Source organism: Cnephaeus nilssonii (genome assembly GCF_951640355.1).
Source record: "Cnephaeus nilssonii genome assembly, chromosome: 18".
NCBI lineage: Eukaryota > Metazoa > Chordata > Mammalia > Chiroptera > Vespertilionidae > Cnephaeus > Cnephaeus nilssonii.
In genome coordinates this window covers 12,478,404-12,499,175 of record NC_137089.1, presented here as the reverse complement: position 1 = coordinate 12,499,175, position 20,772 = coordinate 12,478,404, and the positions used below count along the sequence as shown (strand labels likewise).

General features: G+C 40.2%; 1 protein-coding gene across 6 annotated transcripts in view; it reads right to left on the bottom strand.

Moving 5' to 3' along the window:
- The window catches only part of VPS13B (vacuolar protein sorting 13 homolog B), a 604,787-nt gene that overhangs the window by 52,448 nt on the left and 531,567 nt on the right, over window positions 1-20,772 (bottom strand). For all 6 annotated transcript variants that reach the window (XM_079796380.1, XM_079796377.1, XM_079796379.1 and 3 more), the window contains one exon: window positions 6,811-6,966. In XM_079796380.1, the coding sequence (XP_079652506.1) occupies window positions 6,811-6,966 (156 nt within the window). The remainder of the gene's footprint in view (window positions 1-6,810; window positions 6,967-20,772) is intronic.

Genomic DNA, 20,772 nt, shown 5'->3' with positions numbered 1-20,772 from the left:
ACCACAGTTTTTAATGAACTATTACTGACACAAACATGAACAACTATTTAAGAACTATAGTTCTACCCCAAACAACCCTGTTGTATTGAGAGAAGAAAAATTGTTATTGTTGTTTCAACTTGCATTATTTGAATAGTGAGGTTTAGCATTTTCTTAAACATTTATTTTCCAACAATTTATTCCTTTCAGTTTTTTTTAGAAGGAATACATCTGTAAAAACCAAGCTTTGCTTAACTATTATATATCCCTTAGATACTCTGGCCATCACACACACACACACACACACACACACACACACACACACACACACACACACTAGAGGCCCGGTGAACGAAATTCGTGCACGGGGGTGTGTGTGCCTCAGCCCAGCCTGCACCCTCTCCAATCTGGGACTCCTCGAGGGATGTCCGACTGCCCGTTTAGGCCCCATCCCGGTAGGATCGGGCCTAAACAGGCAGTCAGACATTTCTCTCACAATCCAGGACTGCTGGCTCCCAACTGCTCGTGTGCCTACCTTCCTGATTGCCCCTAACCGCTTCTGCCTGCCAGCCTGATCACCCCCTAACCACTCCCCTGCCAACCTGATTGATGCTTAACTGCTCCCCTGCCAGCCTGTTTGCCCCTAACTGCCCTCCCCTGCAGGCCTGGTCACCCCTAACTGCCCTCCCCTGCAGGCCTGGTCCCCCCAAAACTGCTCTCCCCTGCAGGCCTGGGTCTCCAACTGTCCTTCCCTGCAGGCCCGGTCTCCCCCATATTCCCTCCTCTGCCAGCCTGGTCACCCCTAATTGCCCTCCCCTGCAGGCTTGATCACCCCCAACTGCCCTCCCTTGCAGGCCTGGTCCCTCCCAACTACCCTCCCCTGCTGGCCTGATTGCCCACAACTGCCCTCCCTTGCAGGCTTGGTCCCTCCCAACTGCCCTCCCCATCTTGTGTCCACATGTGGGCAGCCATCTTTGATCACATGGGGGCAGCCATCTTGTGTGTTGGAGTGATGGTCAATTTGCATATTACTCTTTTATTAGATAGGGTTTAAAACAATGTTTTCATAATAGCTAACATAACACTCAACTGAACTATGGGTCCTAAATTAGGAGGCAAGCTTTTCTTTAGCATATGCGAGGGGTTAATAGACATTCACGACTACTATTTTGATGGCTCAGCATCACCCAACTTTAAGCAGATACTTGAGAGCTCTGAGGCCGTATTTAAGTCAACTCGCATTCTGGATGTGCCCGCCTGGCCATGCACCACAGCACTCTTGCTTCAGAACCTTTGGGCCCAGGAGGTTTGGGAGAATGTTGCTGTCTCTCGCAGAAACCACAGCATCTCTGCAACCATCTGGGACCCACTTTGTTTAAAGGCAGAGATCCTCCTGGTGGGTTTTTATCGTTTCATTTTCAACGAAAAAGCCGGTTAAATAGGCTTTCAAATTTGATAAAAAGAAAACCTGTAAAAGTGGCCAGGGGGGAAGGCCACTGGCTGAGGGGCACCCAGCACGCTGCTCCTCGTGGCCTCTGTGTGCGGCTCCCACGCAGGGTTCCGTGCAGCCATGTCTGCTTTTCTTCAAAGTGGCAACACTTATGGGGCCTTTATTTTGAAAATTATGGTTAGAATTTCAAGATTAATTTATCAGTTGAAGACAGCTACTTAATTTTTTAAATGTAGGGTTTCTCTTTAATACACATTTCCAGGTTTCACACTAATTCCCCTCTTTCCCCAAAGCCACAAAGATGTGTACTGAAGATTTCCACATATGATTTCACTTAGCAGGTTTCAGAACTCTTATTAGATCAGTGCCAAGGAGAATAGCGATATTAAAGAATAACTCCAGAGCACCAGATGCACTGGAAAATGATATCTTAGCCATGATTAAAAGTGTATGGATAAAGATACCAATGTCTACACAGACGTACATATGTACATGTAAGGTTTTAGAGTGGGGAAGCTCCATCAAGGGATGGGAAACATGGAAGCAAATCCGTGTGCATGAGTAGCTGTACAAAGTGCCTGGGCATCTGTCACTCAGTGGGGAAATGCGAGGGGCAGAGGAAAGGCAGGGTACAGACAATAACCAAAAGTCACTGTTCCAAAGAGCACTAGTCAATTTCCCAGTACACAGGGGCCTAGTAATGTGGTCAAGGCACATCATCTCCCCGAGTGGGGCTTCGTAATTAGGCAGCTGCTGTTTACTGCAAATTCCCAGGCCCAGGCTGAGTAGAAGGAAAGAAACCAAGAGACAGGGAGGCAGGAATCCACGAAACTCTTCTGAAGGCTTGGTTCCTATCTTCCTCCCTGACCCGGCTAATTGAGGAAATCTGTGTCTCTGATGTACTTGAACTAGAGCTAATCTGAATGCTAATTAATCTACCCTGACAATAAAATAAATCCAATTTAAAAAGACACTGTAAAGTTTTGCTTTTGTGTGTGTGTGGTGGTGGTGGAGGGGAGGAGGGAGAAGGATAAAGGGAGAGAGAGAGGAGGGAGGGAGACACAGGGGGAAAGAGAGAGAGAGAGAGAGAGGCTAAAAAACACTGACTAGAAAGGTTTTTCACAACTTCAATACCTGCACGGTGGTCTGCTGAACCTTTCAGGATCACCCAGGTTCAGTATTAACCACACTTGCCATTTGCTTCATTCCAGGTTAAATAAATTGCTGTTTCTGTGTTCGCGTTTCACAACCTGCTAAGTTTTTAAATGGCTCTAACATAGAGCTCAATCTCACCTGACTACAGGAAACGCTAACATTCGAAATGTAACTGAAGTGTGTGCCTTCCTGGCAGTGGGAATGTGACAGGGACTTCCAGGTCCTCGGGGAGACGATGACACGTCCCTTTAGACAGGTGAAGGCTGCCCCGCCTCGTTACTGCTCTCAATAGGACTTTTCTGTTTGGCTAGATTCTATTTTTTTTTTTTTTAGGATTATTTAATATAAATAGCGTAGAAGCAGAAAAAAGTGTGAGAGGCAGTCCCCCCACAGAAAATGATTACTAACATTAATCAGTACAAATAACATTTGGAAAAATTCTGAAATGTGATTTGGCACCAGATGTCTTAAAATATGTATATTTGACATTAATGCAAAGAATGATTAAAAGAATTCCTTAAACTTGCAATGTATGGAAATTATTTTCGTTAGTCATGTTTTGAGCCCCTCTTTATATTAAGATTTTAAAAAAATAATGAACATAAACTGATGAACAAAAACAGATCCAGAGACAGAGAAGCATTGATCAGACCACCAAACCTCAGAGGGAAGGTAGGGGAGGGTGGGGGTAAGGGGGAGAGATCAACCAAAGGACTTGTATGCATGCATATAAGCCTAACCAATGGACACAGACACCAGGGGGGTGAGGGCTTGAGTGGGGGGTTGGGGAGGCAATGGGGGTGGGGGATAAGGACACATATGTAATACCTTAATCAATAAAGAAAAAATATGCTTAGTTTTAAAACTAAGAAAATCAGCAGACGTTTTGGGGCAAACATATATTTTGTTTTACTTAAAAGATTAGTGTAGCCCTAACAAGAATTTGGTGAGACAAAACAATTTTTGTTAAAGAATAAAAATACAGCCCTGACCAGTTTGGCTCAGTGGATAGAGCATCGGCCTGTGGACTGAAGGGTCCCAGGTTTGATTCCGGTCAAGGGCATGTACCTTGGTTGCGGGCACATCCCCAGTAGGAGGTGTGCAGGAGGCAGCTGATTGATGTTTCTCTCTCATTGATGTTTCTAACTCTCTATCCCTCTCCCTTCCTCTCTGTAAAAAAATCAATAAAAATATTTTAAAAAGAATAAAAATACATGTTTTTAGTTTGGGAATACGCATCAAGTACCATAAAAACATTCATATCCTTTGCTCAAGGAATTGAATTTTATAGCAAATTATATTAGGGATAGGCTCAGAAATTTGTACATATGTTTATACACAAAGATATTTATTTAAATATTATAGTGACAACTGGAAATTATCTAAAAACTCAACAAGAAAATGCTGTTTCAATGTATCATATGGTAAATTAGTATGCAACCATTCCAAGAAAAATTTCAGGAATTTTAGATAACATGAGAAGATAAGAATTATGCTTTTGTTTTTGTTTTTTAAAAAATATATATTTTATTGATTTTTTACAGAGAGGAAGAGAGAGGGATAGAGAGTTAGAAACATCGATGAGAGAGAAACGTCAATCAGCTGCACACTCCCTGCTGGGGATGTGCCCGCAACCAAGGTACATGCCCTTGACTGGAATCGAACCTGGGACCCTTGAGTCCGCAGGCCGATGCTCTATCCACTGAGCCAAACCAGTTTCGGCAGAATTATGTTTTAAGTGGAAAAAAACAAGTTGAAAAATTGTTATTATAACCAGATCTCAAGTTGTTTAAAAATATCTACATAGGAAAAAAAGTTGAAAAATACATTGAAGTAATTAATAGTATTTATCTCTGGGTGGTTGAATTATGGGTAATTTTTATTTTCTTCATTAGACTACCTGTGGTTTTAGAAATATTTTATAATAGTTAATACAAAAATAAAAGTGAACTAATATTTACTGGGTGCTTTCATTTACAAAAGGAATATAAAACATGGAAAGATTAAGAAATTTGTCTAAGATCATATGGGTCAGTGGTCGGCAAACTGCGGCTCACGAGCCACATGCGGCTCTTTGGCCCCTTGAGTGTGGCTCTTCCACAAACTACCACGGCCTGGGTGAGTCTATTTTGAAGAAGTGGCGTTAGAAGAAGTTTAAGTTTAAAAAATTTGGCTCTCAAAAGAAATTTCAATCGTTACATATGTGTCCTTATTCCCCAATTATCCCCCTATCTCCCCCCACTCATGCCCTCACCCCATTGTCTGTGTCCATTGGTTAGGCTTATATGCCCCACGAACTTCTTGAGGAAGGCACTATTACTATCCCCATTTTACAGACGAGGAAAGTGATTCACAAAGGTTAAATAACTGGCAAGATCACACAGCTAGCCAGGGCATATAGCCAATTGCCTATGATCTTAACCACCAGGACATACTGTGGAAACCATTTCTTCATGGAAGGACCCTGCCATTCCACTAGTTGGTAGATGGCCCAGCAACTTCATGCAAAAGAGCTGAATGAACTGGGGAAGTTCAGACAGAGCTGTGTGGTCAAAGCGTGGCCCCTGGACCAGAAGCATCACCTGAGAACTTGTTAGAAATGAGCGCATCACACCAAGAGCTCCTGGATCCGGTACTGTGGGAGTGTGACCAGAAATCTATCTTAACAGGTATCCAAAGGACTGTGCTATCTCCTAAGCCTGAGAACCACTAGCCTAGAGAGAAGGAAAGTAAGGAAAACAGGCTCGCTTCCCTCGTTTCTGAAGGGCCGCAGAGGGGAGTCCTCACAAGGTGTGTGGTTGTTCTGTCCGCCTCACAAGTTCTGAGGAATGGTAAAAACTGGTTGAATGGTAATGATTTTGACTCAAAATTAGGAAAAAACGTCATTAACAGCTGGAAGTAACCAGCAATGGGAAGGGCTGCTGTGTGAGAGCATGAGCCTCTCATCATCTGGAGTATTCAAACGGATGCTGAGGACCACTTCTCATATTGCCTTAGTGAAACCTCTAAATTCCCTTCACACTATTAATTGCATACGTTGTTGGGTTGACGTAAATTTGCAATTTAAGAGCAGGTTGTGTCACATACTTAGCATCTTTCATTTTACCCAGTTCCACTGTTGACTGGGGAGACTACTCTGTGCTTTGTTTCTGAGACGCCTCTGTTATGGTTCTCATTTCACTTCTTTTGCCCACAATAGTAACATGCAATCCAGCTGCGACCTGATTAGGTGCGGGCCTGGAATAAGGTGTGGGTCCTCCTGTTCACCTCGCCGGTTGCTTCCTGCTCCCCCTGGCAAACGGCAATGGCGTAGCCCTGCTGCTCCATAGGGAGGCTCCCCCTTCCTGTCCCCGGGGCTGGGAGCTGCTGCTGTCATGCCCTCAGTTCACTACGTTCTGGATAGACGGTTACAATCGAGATGCAGAAGTGTATGTTCAAACCCGCATGACAAGTCCAGTTATACTGTGGGCAGTGAAGCCAGTTTTCAGATTTTAAAAGTTCCTTTTTTTCTTTCTACTCTTGTCATATGCTCTGTGCTTGAGAAACATCTTTTAAAAACCACATTTTCACATCTTAAGAACACAAAAAAGTGTCAGATACTTTTTCCCCTCCTTTGCAGTCTTGGAACTTCAAAAGCAGCCCAAAGGAAGTTTTATAAAATACGTAAAAATATGTGCTGAGAGCTGAGGTTTTATATGCCAAGAGCTAGACTGCAGTGGATTTTTACTGCAGTGAGCATGGGCTCCTAGGAAAGAAGGCGGGAGACCCAGCCCGGGCGGCAACGCTTCCTCCCAGACTATTACTGCCCCTTATGAGAACCAAGTCCTGGTCATCCACTGTGGGTTATCCAGGGTCCCCCCACTCTCTGCTTTTTTTCCTTTCTCAATAAAGGCCTTTTGGCCATTTCACAGCTCATTAGCACCTCCACCAGAGGTAGGTGGTGACAGGGAGAAGAGGTGAAACTAAAATCAGTAAATTTTACTGCTCGTTAGCAGCTCTTGTAAAAGACAAGGACAAGGGGGCTGAGCCATCTCATCTCCATCTTCATCAGGACCATCGACAGCACTTACTAAGTGCTCAGGTGCACGGCTGTAGTAGGTGTAACTAGGTATATCCCTGTGATTCTTTTTACTGTTATTTCCATTTCTTTAAGTTTCCCTTCCATTAATTACATCCAACATCTGACGACTAAGAGCTGTGTGGGTCATGAACACAAGAGAACTTACCTGTTTTTGCACTCCACTGAGTTGCTGAACCTTGATGATGAGTGAAGCAGTTCGACCCTTGTATTGAATAGTTCTAATAAAAGTCCCGGCATGGTCCACGCTGAAGGGCTCTGACCAACGCCAATTGCCCCAGCCTTCGATACAGATGTGTAACAGCTGGAGGGAAAAACAATAATCGTCATAATGCCAAAAGTGCCAACAAAAATCTCGTCCTAAAATGAACATCTCCTTGCTGGAAAACCTTCCTATTGGTAATATTTAGCATCTGTTTTCTTTCTAACCTGCATTATTCATCCACTTCCAGCTTATTCCACCAGGCTAAGAATAGCAAATATGCCACATAGAGTCAATGTGGTTTTCCAGATCACATTTTAAACCTTCTTAAAAATAATTGTCCTATCAAATGGTAAAAGGCCTGCTGAACATTTGAGAAAAGACCACTTCATTCATGTGGGGGAGAAGGAGGTTGAAATGTGAGATCAAAGAGCCTTGGTCTTGGCTGATAGTTTATTCCTTCTTATGGCTAGATAGTAATTAAAGCCAAATTTGGTTTGTGGCATTATTTTTGACCCAAATTGCCATTCTGTATTTTTTTTTATTTTAATAAAGAACAAAACAGCAATTTGATTATGCAGTTTATTTAATATACTCTCCTTATGAGGTCACATATATCAAATCAGAAACACCTTCAACATTTTGAATGTATAGAAAATACCTTTATTTTTTCTAGTATGTATTTATTCTGACTCTCACCATTTGAGTTTCCTGATTCACATTCATATTTATTCACATAGTATTTATTGCCGCTTTTGGTAATATTTAGATTTCTTTCATGGTCATCAAATATTTTCCATTTCCACTCCTACCCACTAAATGCAACTAAGAAAATCAGTCTAACTGAACAAGTATTCCAAAACAACATAATAATTACTGTTTCTTTAGGACACAGGTAAATATGAAAATAAACCATGTTCTCTATGATTATTAACTACAAGAAAATAAAACGGACATTTTAGGAAAAACATTTACATGATATACAAACTTAATATTTTCTTTTATATCACATATAAATTTTTAAAAGCTAACCAAAGGCTAATCACATGAAACATTTTCCCAATTAACAGAATGAATAAAACTTTGAAAACATTCTATAAGAGCTATCATCATCAGTCCTTAAAATAAATATATTAAAAATTTGCATGGGAATTGTCATAATAACAGAAGACTTTTAATGAAAAGATTATTTTTCAGTTTTAGCATTAAGAGAAGCACTTATAAAGTACTTAAATTAAAAAATTTCCCTATGTGGGTAGGTAGGGGCTGGGAGGAAAGGGGTAAAGGGGAGGAAAATGGGAGATATCTGTAATACTATCAATAATAAATAATGTATTTAAAAAGAAAAAAAGGAATAAAATCCATACATTTAATCATAAAAAAAAATTTCCCAAGGTCATTGGTCACCATATGTGATTTTTGGTGGAATATTAAGAGAGCTTTTTTTGGTTTGTATTTTATATATCTTAATAAAACATTTTTAAAAATCTAACTCATTTCCCAGCTTTTAGTATGGCCCCACTCCAGTTCTTCCTCCACACAACTGCCAGTCTTCAAAAGGCTACCTACCATTCAGATGACGTCTAAAAAAGAAGGCTAACAGCTTAAAACAAACAAGCCAAAAAACACCATTCTAGACAATAAATACCTTTCAGGAAAATTTGGTCTTATATGTACTCTAACATAAAGTACCAGAGGATCTTTGATGTTTAAATATTAGTTACAGAAAAAAAAGAAAAACAATAGTGATGTTTGGAACCACTTCAGTTTTTGTAGCAGCGACTGGGAAAAAAGCTCGGGCACACACAGAACTAAAAGAAACAGGAAAGTTGTTTTCTTTGGAGAGACTAGTAGCTGGAAATGACAAAAAAAAAAAAAAAAAAAAAAGAAAAAGAAAAAAAGGCAAGGTACATAAGGTCGAGCTCAACTATATTTATTTTTGAAAATTTCATAGCTTCTAAAGAAATTTTAATGCACACAACGTAATTTTAATTGAGGAGTGTTCACATTTGCACATGAGCGCAGTTTTAGGCAGCTGCTCACTCTGTGTACACAGCTTTTAATGACTGGATGTCACCAAGGAATATGCTGTCAGGTTTTACTTGGCAGCTAATGGTTCTCAAAATGTTGGCGCAGATATTTTCTTTGAATTACAAAAATTCAGAATCATTTGGATTTAGTTCACACAGAAAAGTTAAGTAGGAGAAAAACATAACACTTCTTCCCACATGCATCACCAGTAGAATATTTGTAATGTTTGATCTACTGTTAAAAAGCATCTAAATATCATTGGCAAGTAGACGTATATAATTTATTAGGACAGGAACTACATTCCTGAGGGGAAATCTACAAAAAGGAATTCAGCAGGCCTGCTTTCCTAGTCATCCTTCCTGTGGTGTCATTGACTTGGGCATGAGGCAGATACCCATGGACATCAAGCAAGAAGAAACTATAAAATCAGGCATAAACATTTGAACTTTGTTGTCAGCTAGCTCAGTGGTCGGCAAACTCATTAGTCAACAGAGCCTAATATCAACAGTATAACGAATTAAATTTCTTTTGACAGCCAAAAACCAACTTCTGCGCATGGGCCACAAAGTTTCAATCGCACTGTATGTGCGCGCCCGCACGTGGTATTTTGTGGAAGAGCCACACTCAAGGGGCCAAAGAGCTGCATGTGACTCGAGAGCTGCGGTTTGCCGACCACTGGCCTAGCTGATCCTGATGAGATTTCCTTCTACCATTTATCTAATATATTTTTCTTACTCAGGTACTATAAGGAAGGCAAGATACCAGACACTACCGAGAAAATAAGGAAGAACTCAAGGAAGAGACCAAGAAGCTTAAGGTCTTATAGGGAAAATAAGGCGTGTGCAAATAACTAATAAGAGACATTAGGAGAGGTACAAAATGATACAGGAGTCTAGAGAAGGGAGGGCTTCTAGGCTGATGTGATGAGAAGAGCTTCATGAAGCAACTGGGTAGGATTTCAGCTGGCAAAGATGACAGTCCATTGCTGGGCAAAAGGGACAATCTGGTATGTGGAAGTCAGAAGGTATACTTGGGGCAAAGTTAATAGCCTCGACTGGTTGGAGGAAAGGGAACATGGAAAAAGAGTGAGGAGTAAAGTCAGACAGACAGACCTAGATTGTGGTCAGCACTGACTTACTAAGCTAAGGAATTGGTGTTTTAAGGAATTTAGTGGGTAGCTACCGAAGCCTTCTGTATAGGGGAGCAATGTATTGACAGATGGTAAGAGTAGAATGTGGAGGTAAGAGGGCAATTTCAATAGTCAGGATGATAGGCAACGTGGGCCAGAAACAGGGGAGAGAGAAAGCAGTGGGCTTAGCAAAATATCACCATCCCTTTTGCCTGGAGCCCAAGGTATTTTTTATGTTGTTGTTTTTTTAAAAGTCAATTTGGATATTTCCTTTCCCCTCTTTTTCTATTCAATTTCCCTTACTCAGTTCCCCTGCCATCTTTTCTTTTTTTTTTTTTTCCCCTGCCATCTTTTCTATTCAGGCTTTTCATTCTCTTTGGGCTACTTAGCTAGTAAATAATATTTTCCATTGGGAAAAAAATCAAATTACTCATTTGAACTTTTCAATGGAAACAGAAACTAAGCAATAAGGCAGGTTGTACAGTGGCCACACTTGATGGAAGGTCCCAAGGGGCTACATTTTCATTTTTTCCAGCAGATCCCCCACCTCTTCCCTTTCCTACCCAGCCCCCAATGCTGTGCTGGCAACAAGGCTAAATTCGTAGTTTTCCCACTGAAGACCTCGTAGGGGAGTATATATACCACTTTTCACTCATTTCCCCCTCCAATACAAAATAAAACTGAAAACGGAATTACTGATCAGGAGACTGGGGACCGGCTCACAGGACCACCCACAGTCATGTCTGAAGGGAGAATTCCCATATTGACAGATTACAGAGGAAAGAAAACAAGATAATATCTACAAAATCTGGGAAAATAGGGTGTACCAAGGAAGAAAAAGAGGTTAAGAAAAATTTAAAAATTATATCTTAATTATAAATGAAGGAATCAAATACTTTTCTGTGAACTTTATTTCATTATTTTTAAATTGTTATCAAGATTATTTCTACCTAATAATTAAAAATTAAAAATTTGTCTTCCGATTCATTTGCATTGTTTTCCATTTTATAATAATTTACTATATAGTAATTTGTGATGTTCTAAAAAAAATTGAAAATCTAAAGAACTTTAAAACTTTTCCCAATCCATTGTATCATTTATAGAAATTTTAGAAGTTCTGAAAAAAACACACAAATATGTTATCCAGGTGAAATAAAAGACTGAATATATATATGTTAATATACATTATATTTATATATATTTACTAGAGGCTCAGTGCATGAAATTCGTGCACTTGGGGAGGGAGGGTCCCCCCAGCCTGGCCTGTGCCCTCTCACAGTGCAGGAGCCCCACGATCTATCTCCCCAAAGAGGTAGGCCCTGCCTACCCATCCGGGCCTCCTCGATGAATTGCCCCAAAGAGGTAGGCCAGAGCCAGGGGACCCCACACTGGGGGACTCCAGGCCTTGCCATGTGGAGGTGGAGCCGCCGGGACCCGCCTCCGTGGCTCTGAGTGCACACAGCCCCGCCCACCCAGGCCCGCTGCACACGCAGCCTCCTGGTGATGAATTGTTACAGCGTGAGGGCATCATGGCGTGAGGGCGTGACAACCACATAGGCTTTTATTAATATAGATTACATAAATATATAGTGTATTTTAATATATATTAAAGCTTAGACAACATATTTTTTAAACTTTGAAACTTATCACTGTATCCCAAGAGCTTAGTGCACAGTATTGAATAAATAAATGAATTAGGAAACAATAACCCAAAGTAGATATGCAAACATTTTAGTAGTGATTTTCACATAAAATATTACCATAAAATGAATATCAAATCCAAATATTGAGAAAAGATCCTATTTAGAATTGCCTTTAATAGAGGCCCTCTGATCCATAATTCAAATACCGTAACGTTTAAAGCATAAAGTAGACCCCAAATGGTACATTAGGTGAGCACCATGAGTGAAAATTAAGTTAAAATAGAAATTTTCTTTGTCCATCTAAAATAACATCTGAAAAGCTACAGATCAAATTCAACAGATTAAAGTAAAATTGCTTGTTTGAAATGCATAAAACTGATTGTGTATTTCACACCAACACATTAACATAAAAAGAAAATGAATTATGTTGCTCATTTTTGTTTTTTCAAGGCAGTTGAATTTTAGAAGGTTTAGAGTACTGGAAATAATGCTAAGAATGAAGTAGAAAAATTTCTAGATAATGGTTAATGTTTGGTGTCACCCTGATTCAATACTAGAGTCTTAGGATCCTATAAATTGTTTTACATTTATAGAACACAATCTCACATCTAAAAGAATGGTAAAGTGGAAATAAGTAAAATTGAATTTTATTCCAGTGGACAACATGGACTCTTTTGATGCATTACATTTTGCAAGAAAAAGGAGAAAGAGAAAGGAAGTTTTCCAGATGAATCTTCTACGAGATAATATAATGGAGGAGTCACTGTCATTACACATGGGTCAGGTAGTTTACTCCTCTACAAAATGAGTGCTTGTGGGTTTCCCCTCAAGACTGAATTCAATGAAGGCCACGAATACCGTACAATCAGCATAAAACAGCTCCTACAAAAGAGGGAAACCCAGCACACTCACAAAATGTGGGTTACAATGAAAATTGTAGTTGTAGAGGGATCCTTGTATCACAAGCCGTAGTTTCAGATATCATTGACTCATCAATTCTACATGGGAATTTATCCTAAGGTAATAATTATAGATATGTGCAAAGATTTATCTAGATGTATGTTTATTCCAGCATTATTTTAATAATAAAAATTTGGCATTAATAGGAAATTGGTCAAATAAAATATAGTACAATCAATATCAACTCTCATTAATTGGACACATGTTATGTGCCAACCACTAGATGCTTTTAATATATTGTCTTATTTATTCCTTAAAAAATCTTCTAAGGTGGATGCTTTTATTTAATTTTACAGATGAAAAAACAAACTAAGAGACAGAAAGATTGAGTGACCTGCCCAGGGCCTCAGTGTTGGGGAGGGCAAGGTATAAGCTCTGAATTGAGGTGTGATTACTCAGCCTTTATTCTTAACCATACCTCTCCTTTCAAGCTGCTGAAAAAACTCACACATAAAAAACGTTACCAATGTCAATTAGGATAGGTTAACTGAGAAAGAGCACGTTACAAAAGACTATGTGCAGTAGGCATCCCATTTTTGTAAAATGAATAAAAACTATATATGCCCACTCTTAAGGGAGAAAACGGCTAGAAGTATGCCAGAATGCTAACAGTGCTATCTTGTTTTGGGGTTATGCATTTTAAATCTGTGTGTGTGTGCTTTTATGTATTTTCCAAATTTCATACTATAAATATGTATGTTTTGCAATCAGATAAAATTAATGTTATTAAGATGAAAAATGTCTAACAGGAAGCATTCAGAACCTGCATTTGTATTTTAAAAACAGCTTCCTGCGTGAAGCCACCCACACGCCAGTCACTGTCCCCCTGTTCCCTCTGCAGGGCGGGCATGTTACTAACGGTGCCAGGCTCCTCTGCTCACCTCTGCAGCCTCCAAAGCTCCTCCCAAACTTGCTCTATTACCATTCACTTGAATCCTGGAGCAGTTTCATGTCATTATTTTGAGTTTTTCCCCTAGGGCAATAGTGTTATTGTGGGTTTTTTTTCCTTCAATTTAGCAAAGATTTTTAGGATCCACATCTATTAAAGGTTTACCATTAGCCAACTGACAGTACTACACATGGTGAATACAGATGAGGGAGGCACATTACTTGCACTGCAAATTCTCACACTATAGTGAGAGAAACAGATATTTAACAAGAAAAACATTTACACTGCAAATTTTTATGAGAGGAAGGAAACAACTGTTGTGGGGCTCAGGGTATACAGCTTGGGGGAGTGAAAAGATTGACCAGAGAGCATATTTTACTTGCCCAAAGAAATAACATGAAAAAAGACGCATCTGAAACAGAGTAAAAGATATCCAGGGCTGTGATTTCTGATAAACAAAAGCAGGCAACAGCCCAACTTGGAGTGGTCCTTTTTGTACCAAATCCCTTACTGAAGTATTAAAGACACCGAAACAAAGTAAATGACATTGTTGGGCTGTTTGCAATGCCATTCCCTAAGTCCCCCGCTATGGGTTTCTGTCTACCGGAAGTTAGCAGCTCTCTGGAAACAACAGATTCTAGCAGCACCCCATTGCTTTTTATGAGCGCTTGACACAAGATAAAGATTAAGAGTCAGGAAAAACGACAAAAACAGTATCTGCGAATGAAGAAATTGTCGTTTTTCTGGAATTTGGGCAATTCAGGACATCAGAGAAGCATGAAAGACTGTGAAGAAGCTCTCTCTGCTGTATAGTTGGAAAAAAATTAGCAAATGCCAGCTAGAAAAGGGGAACTGACTTTATCATCTGCCCAGTGGCTGGAGACATAATAGAAACCTCACCATTCCTCAGCTGATAACAAGGTCTAGCCCAGGGTTATCCACTCGATGCAATCATTAATAAACAACAGAAATAAATGAAAAGAAGCCAGAGACCTATGAAAAAATACTGCAAAGCAAAGGAGAATGAATATCATCCTTAAAATATGAGGTGAAGAAGAGAGTAGTTAAAGTAAGCACCCTGTCACAGAATTCAGGGAAAAAATACCAGGAACGTTTTTGGTTTTCTCTAAAGTATGCAAAATTACATGATTTCTATAAAACTGTAGGAAAATACTGAGGGGAAAGAACAGTCTCATATAAATGGAAAACAGCTTGAGGTTAAAAAAACTAAATGAAAAAAAAACACACACAAAAAAAAACAAACAAACAAAAAAACTAAATGATATAAAAAGGAATTAGATAAGAAATAAAAGGAAATAAAAAATGCATTTGCAGCATAACGATCTACAATGATAGAAGTAGAGCAAGTTTTTTAAGAAAAAAAACTTTAAAACCTTTATAATTATGCAGAGCAAAATGACAAATAGATGAAGAAATATGAGAGAAAATGTCATAGGTCTGAACAAAAAACAATATACTCATAATTACTAGAAAAAAAAGAAATAATGCTATTCATATCTTATATCTTTGAGTCTTCATAACTTTAAAACAGTGCATTGTGTCACTTCACCATATAGTTTACGATAAATTATTTGAATTTCTGTGGGCAAATAGAATGTCAAATGTCACACATTTCTAGCAAACATTAAAGTTCAATACATGTTTCAACATATCTATAACCAAATCATAACCTTTTTCGAAATAAAAAATATTAATTTTTCACAAATGACATATTTTTCACTGTTCAGGCATTATTCTCCTCAATCTCTGGCCGAGATGGACATACTTAGAGAAAAGTAATTTTAAAAAGAGGCAACAGTAGGGTGAACAGTAGTGACACTTTTGATTTATTCATTATCAATAAAACAATGGGGTGTTTAATGGGTATTCTCTATAAAAAACTAGTGGCCTGGTGCATGAAATTCGAGGTGGGGGGTCCCCCAGCCTGGCCTGTGCCCTGTCACAGTGTGGGAGCCACACGATCCATCGCCCCAAAGAGGTAGGCCCTGCCCATCCACCTGGGGCTCCTCAAAGGATTGCCCCAAAGAGGAAGGTTGGAGCTGGGGGAGGCCTGCAGACCCCTGGGCCGGGCCTGCAGTGGAGGGGCCTCTCCGCACGCCTGCGGACCCCCGTTCGGGGCAGCGGTGGAGAGGCCCCAGGCCCTGACGCTGCAAGTCTCCACCACCCGTGCCTGCTACGCACGCAGCCTGCTGATCGGTTGTTACTGTGACGGCGTCCTGACCAATTTGCATATTACCCTATTATTAGTAGAGATGATCTAAATTGAAACTATTTAAATTCGGAGAAAATAATTTACATTACAAAAATTTTTGCAAAAAGATTTAATGAGCAAATTCATTTTTAAAATATAAGTTTATGGAACCTATCAATTATAAAATCAGATATAACTGCATGCAGTAAAAAAGTATACAATGATATATATAGGCTTATTTTAAAGAGGTCATTTCACATTACACATGTATTGTTTTCATGGTTCTAAAGGGCGTGAGCATCGCTATAGTCAATGATACACAACTGAAAAGATATGAATTGTGATGCCAAGAGCTCCCTTATATTTAGAATTGTGTGACAGTCTTTGAGACTGTTCACCTGGACACTACCACAGAGGGCTGAAAAGTGAAAATTCAGAGAAATTTGATATGTGTATATGTGTGTACAGAAAAGGAAATTTGGTACCACACAGACGCACTTTCTTGACAGAAAGATAGTCAGTGGTTGTCAAGCCCTTGGCTGGAACCAACACTTCAGTGGAAGAGATAAGAGTATGTCAGCAATGGAATACTATGCTGTGGTAAAAAAGAAGGAATTCTTACCATTTGCAACAGCATGGATGGAACTGGAGAGCATTATGCTAAGTGAAATAAGCCAGTCAGTGAAAGAGAAATACCACATGATCTCACCCATTTGTGGAATATAATGAACAACATAAACTGATGAACAGGGACAGATCCAGAGACAGAGAAGCATCAATCAGACTGTCAAACCTCAGAGGGAAGGTAGGGGAGGGTGGGGTAAGGGGGAGAGATCAACCAAAGGACTTGTATGCATGCATATAAGCCTAACCAATGGACACGGACACTAGGGGGGTGAGGGCATGAGTGGGGGGGGTGGTTGGGGGGTTATTGGGGGGATGAGGACACATATATAATACTTTATCAATAAAGAAATTTAAAAAAAGGGTATGTTGGGTGGAAATGATAAAGAATAATCTAGGTGAGCTGAGAAATGGAAGCTAGTAAGATAAGCAAGTGGAGATACCCTTTGATTGTCATTCAGATTTGGATGCATATTTGAGTTTCTGAGCCCAAGTGTCAGGCTTTGTTTGAAAGCCAATTTTGGTTAAATACAAATATAAACAATAGAGACACCCAGTCAAAGTGTAAACAAAAATTATCTTTGAAATATTTCTCAAATGTAACGTTAGTCATTCAGCAAAATTTAGCTTATTGTAAAGTAGAAGGCAGGCCAACATGTGTCCTAAGAAAAGATCAAGTATTTTCATGCAATCTTTATTTCTAGTCATCATGGCAATTTAGACAATTTTAATGGTTATCCCTAAATTTTAATTAGCAAAAAGCAGTCAACAGACGGATATAAAAGAAATAAAAAAATTTTAGTTATTTATTTTCATTGAACTAAAATGCCTTGCCATACTGAGAAAACATTTTTATAAAGGTTAAATAAAGTATTTCGTGGCAGCCCCTGCTTCTGAGAGCCTGTGTAACAAGAAACATGAGCCAGCCAACGTTGTGCAAGTGGGTTTGCTTTCCCTGTAAGGGAATGTGGTATCAAAGACCTTGTCCTAACTCATTCTATCCCCAAGTGTAAGTCAAGCAAGTCAAACATGAACTAATGCCTGAAGGGAAGTCCTGGACTCCAAAAGTATGGATTATTTCACATTTATCTTAAAATCTGTTCTCAGAGTTCTTAAAATTCACTAACTTGGCAAGTCGGGAATTATCATGAGAAATGAAATAATTTCGTAACTATGAAGTCATCCAACATTCCATGCATCTGACACTCATTGGGCTTGGCCATGTCTTGGGCATTACTCTGACCTTTAGATAATAAGCTCTTCAATATCCTGGTCAGCATGGAAATAATTAAAACGTGCCCCAGAATAACAGGGATGCCATTGTCTTGAACGGAGTTAATGCTTTTGTTGCATGGACTTGTGGTAATAGGTGATGATGAAAGACAATCACAGTACGTACGCTGAAATCTTTATAACATTCTTGATCAGTATTTCCCATTACTTAAAAATGGCAAAATACCATGCTTTAATGGTCCAGCTGCATTCCCTTTCCCCAAGCACTCTGCATTAAAATTCACATTTAAAATTAGTTTCGTAAAGGAACTTTATGTTTAGACATCAAGAATTCACATTAGCAGAGCACTGGCTTGTGAAAAGCCTTTGAGTGTCTTGTAAAAAGCTTAAGGAATCTTCAGTACACTTTTCTCCAAAGCTGTATTTCCATATCTAGGATTTACTGCCAGCGGGGGACAGAGAGACCATTAGCAGCACCAGCAGTCACTCCTCTGGGTGCTTCGCAGCTGAAATAATCCCCAGGCACTCCCTTTCACGCACGCTTTTAGAAAACTCCAGAAATCAGCCTGTAATGGATAAAGTACCCTAACACAATCCTATCTTTGCCATTTCTTGTGACAGACTTTACCAAGTCGTAATGAGGTCATATGGCAAACCATTTTCACAAAGAAACTTTGAAATATATAGGAAAAAACAAAACCTCAATCCAAACTGCTGCCTCTCACTTAATACAGTCAATATATTTCCCAACAGATAATGAAGAAATCCCAAAGACGCTCTACCCACTAGATACTTCATGACCCAAACTGTCAGGGCCCATTTACTTCTCCTGGTGACTTCCAAGGCCTATAATCTTCCTCAGAGAATGTATACTATACCCTTCTTATAAAACTGGACCTTCTTACAAAACTAGAAATATTTTAAGAGAGAAAGGTGAAGAAACTGCGTCTACAGCCTTCCATTTGCTGTTTCATTACTGCTTAAAAGTGAAATAAAAATGCAGCTGATGGTCACTGGTCTCGGGTATTCACTGGAGTCGGTGCTTACAGAGTATTTTGGATTCCAGTCCGTGCCAGATGGTCCCAGGCACTGTTGGCCTCACTGCTGACTTTAGCTTTCTTCCTGTCAGCAACAATGAGCGGCTTGCTGCTGCCACTGGGGAGGGAAGGCACACAATCCTTCCTCCCCAAGTGGACCTGCTGAGAGCTGCCCCACACAATAGCAAGGGTGACACTGTAGGTTTCTGGAAACCTACTTCCATGACTAGAGATAGAGACAATATATGGCAAATTTAACTTGATGTGGTTTTAAATTCGATAATATTTGGTAACTGTACAATGCACGTCCAGTGTATGATAAATAAGAAATTTTCACAGTTAAACCAAAGCGGGGAGTTAAGACATGCGTGTAGACCTGAGGACTGGTCTCGCCTGAAGTACACTGCTAATCCCCTCCTGCAGCGCTGTCCTGACGATCCTAGTGAATGTTAGAGGCCACTGGGAGGCCGAAGGGCTGAGGTGGGGAGACCAGGAGCAACTCTTGAGTCCAGGGCACTGACAGTAAACTGAAGGACACATTTTGAGATCAGAGGACCTATTTTTGTGTGCCTATACAGTATACACAAAATCATCCAACATGATGCAAAGAATATTGTTTATAATTTTCATTCTAAGATAATTAAGCTTTTTTGTGTATGTTTGTGAGAAATGTCTAAAATGTTATGAGAAGTCTCAACACTTATATGTTCAGTAAAGTTTTATCGAATGCCTATTATGGGCAGGATACAGGACTAGATATTGCGGAAAATCACTCTTTTAAAGCCTCCTACTTTTTAAATTTTCTTTTTACTTTCAGCAAAACCCACACCAACCTCACTTACATTTGCACAAAGTATGAGGCTTTGGTGGGCGTTGCAAATGGCCACAGATTTTCTCAGCAGCTCTCACTGGAAGGTGAAACCTCGTTCCTTACCCTTTGGATCTGGCCTGATCTTGAGACTTGCTCTGCCTCCCAGGATGTGGCAGAAGAAATACCGCATGACTGAGCTCAGGCTCAACAGGCTTGCAGTCTCTGCTCGTGCTCTCATCTGGGCTGCCTGCTGACGAGGTCACGTGGAAGAGAACCAAGAGCACCTGGGCCAATGGCCTGTCAGCTACCAAAGACATAGGTGAGACTGTTGGACCACCCAGCCGGGCTGGCCTACAGCTGGCTGCAGCCTCATGACTGAGCCCAGCAGAACCACCTCTGGATTGAGTGCTATAGATTTCTGACCAACAGACTCAAGAACTAATAATTTCTTTAAGCCACTAAGTTTTTGGGTGGTTTGTTTGGCCGCAGTAGATAAGTGGTACAAACTCCTCCCACCCGAGGTCATCCTTCTACCTGTGATCTGGGCTCCTCCCTCTGCTTCCGATCTAACACCTTATGACATTAATCCTTCTTCCTCTAGTCTGTGCATCATCGGCCTCTTCGCTATTTATTTTTTCTTATATATGATCACACCTAAGTTTCTTCCATTTAAAATCCTCACTTGACCCTGCAGCATTCTCTACTTACTACCCAATCAAGATTAAAAAGAATCATGTTAATTCTCTTCATTTCTTTACCTCCCATGCTTTTCTCAACCCACTGCAAACTGGGCTTCTATCCCTATTTTGTGACCGAACACGTTTTCCTGGAGCCATCAGTGACATCCCAATTGCCAAATACAATGGTCTCTTCAGTTCTTGTCTCACTGAGTCTCCTTATGGCATCTGACAACACTGACAATTCTACACCCCTAGATATTCTTCGGAGGTGTTTAGAACACCTTTATGTCCTAGTTTTCCTGCTATGTCTTGGTTTTCCTCATACCTCTTATTCCTGCTCAGTGGATCCCACTCCTCAGCCTAAACCCTACATTCTACCATTAGTCCTCATGGCAGCCCACTTCCAGGACAGCCACGATGACCTTTGGCCCCTGTTATTTGTGCCTTTGTGTAGTCCCTTCCACACTGAATAGGGCTGGTCTGTGCAACCACTAGGATATTACAGAAATGATAATGTATGACTTCTGAGCTTAGGTCATAAAAGACACTGTGGCTTCTGTCTTATTCTATCTTGGTCCGGGGAAGCCCGCTGCTACATCCTGGGAATACTCAAGCAACTCCATGCAGAGACCTGTGAGGCAAAGAGCTGAGCCTCCTGC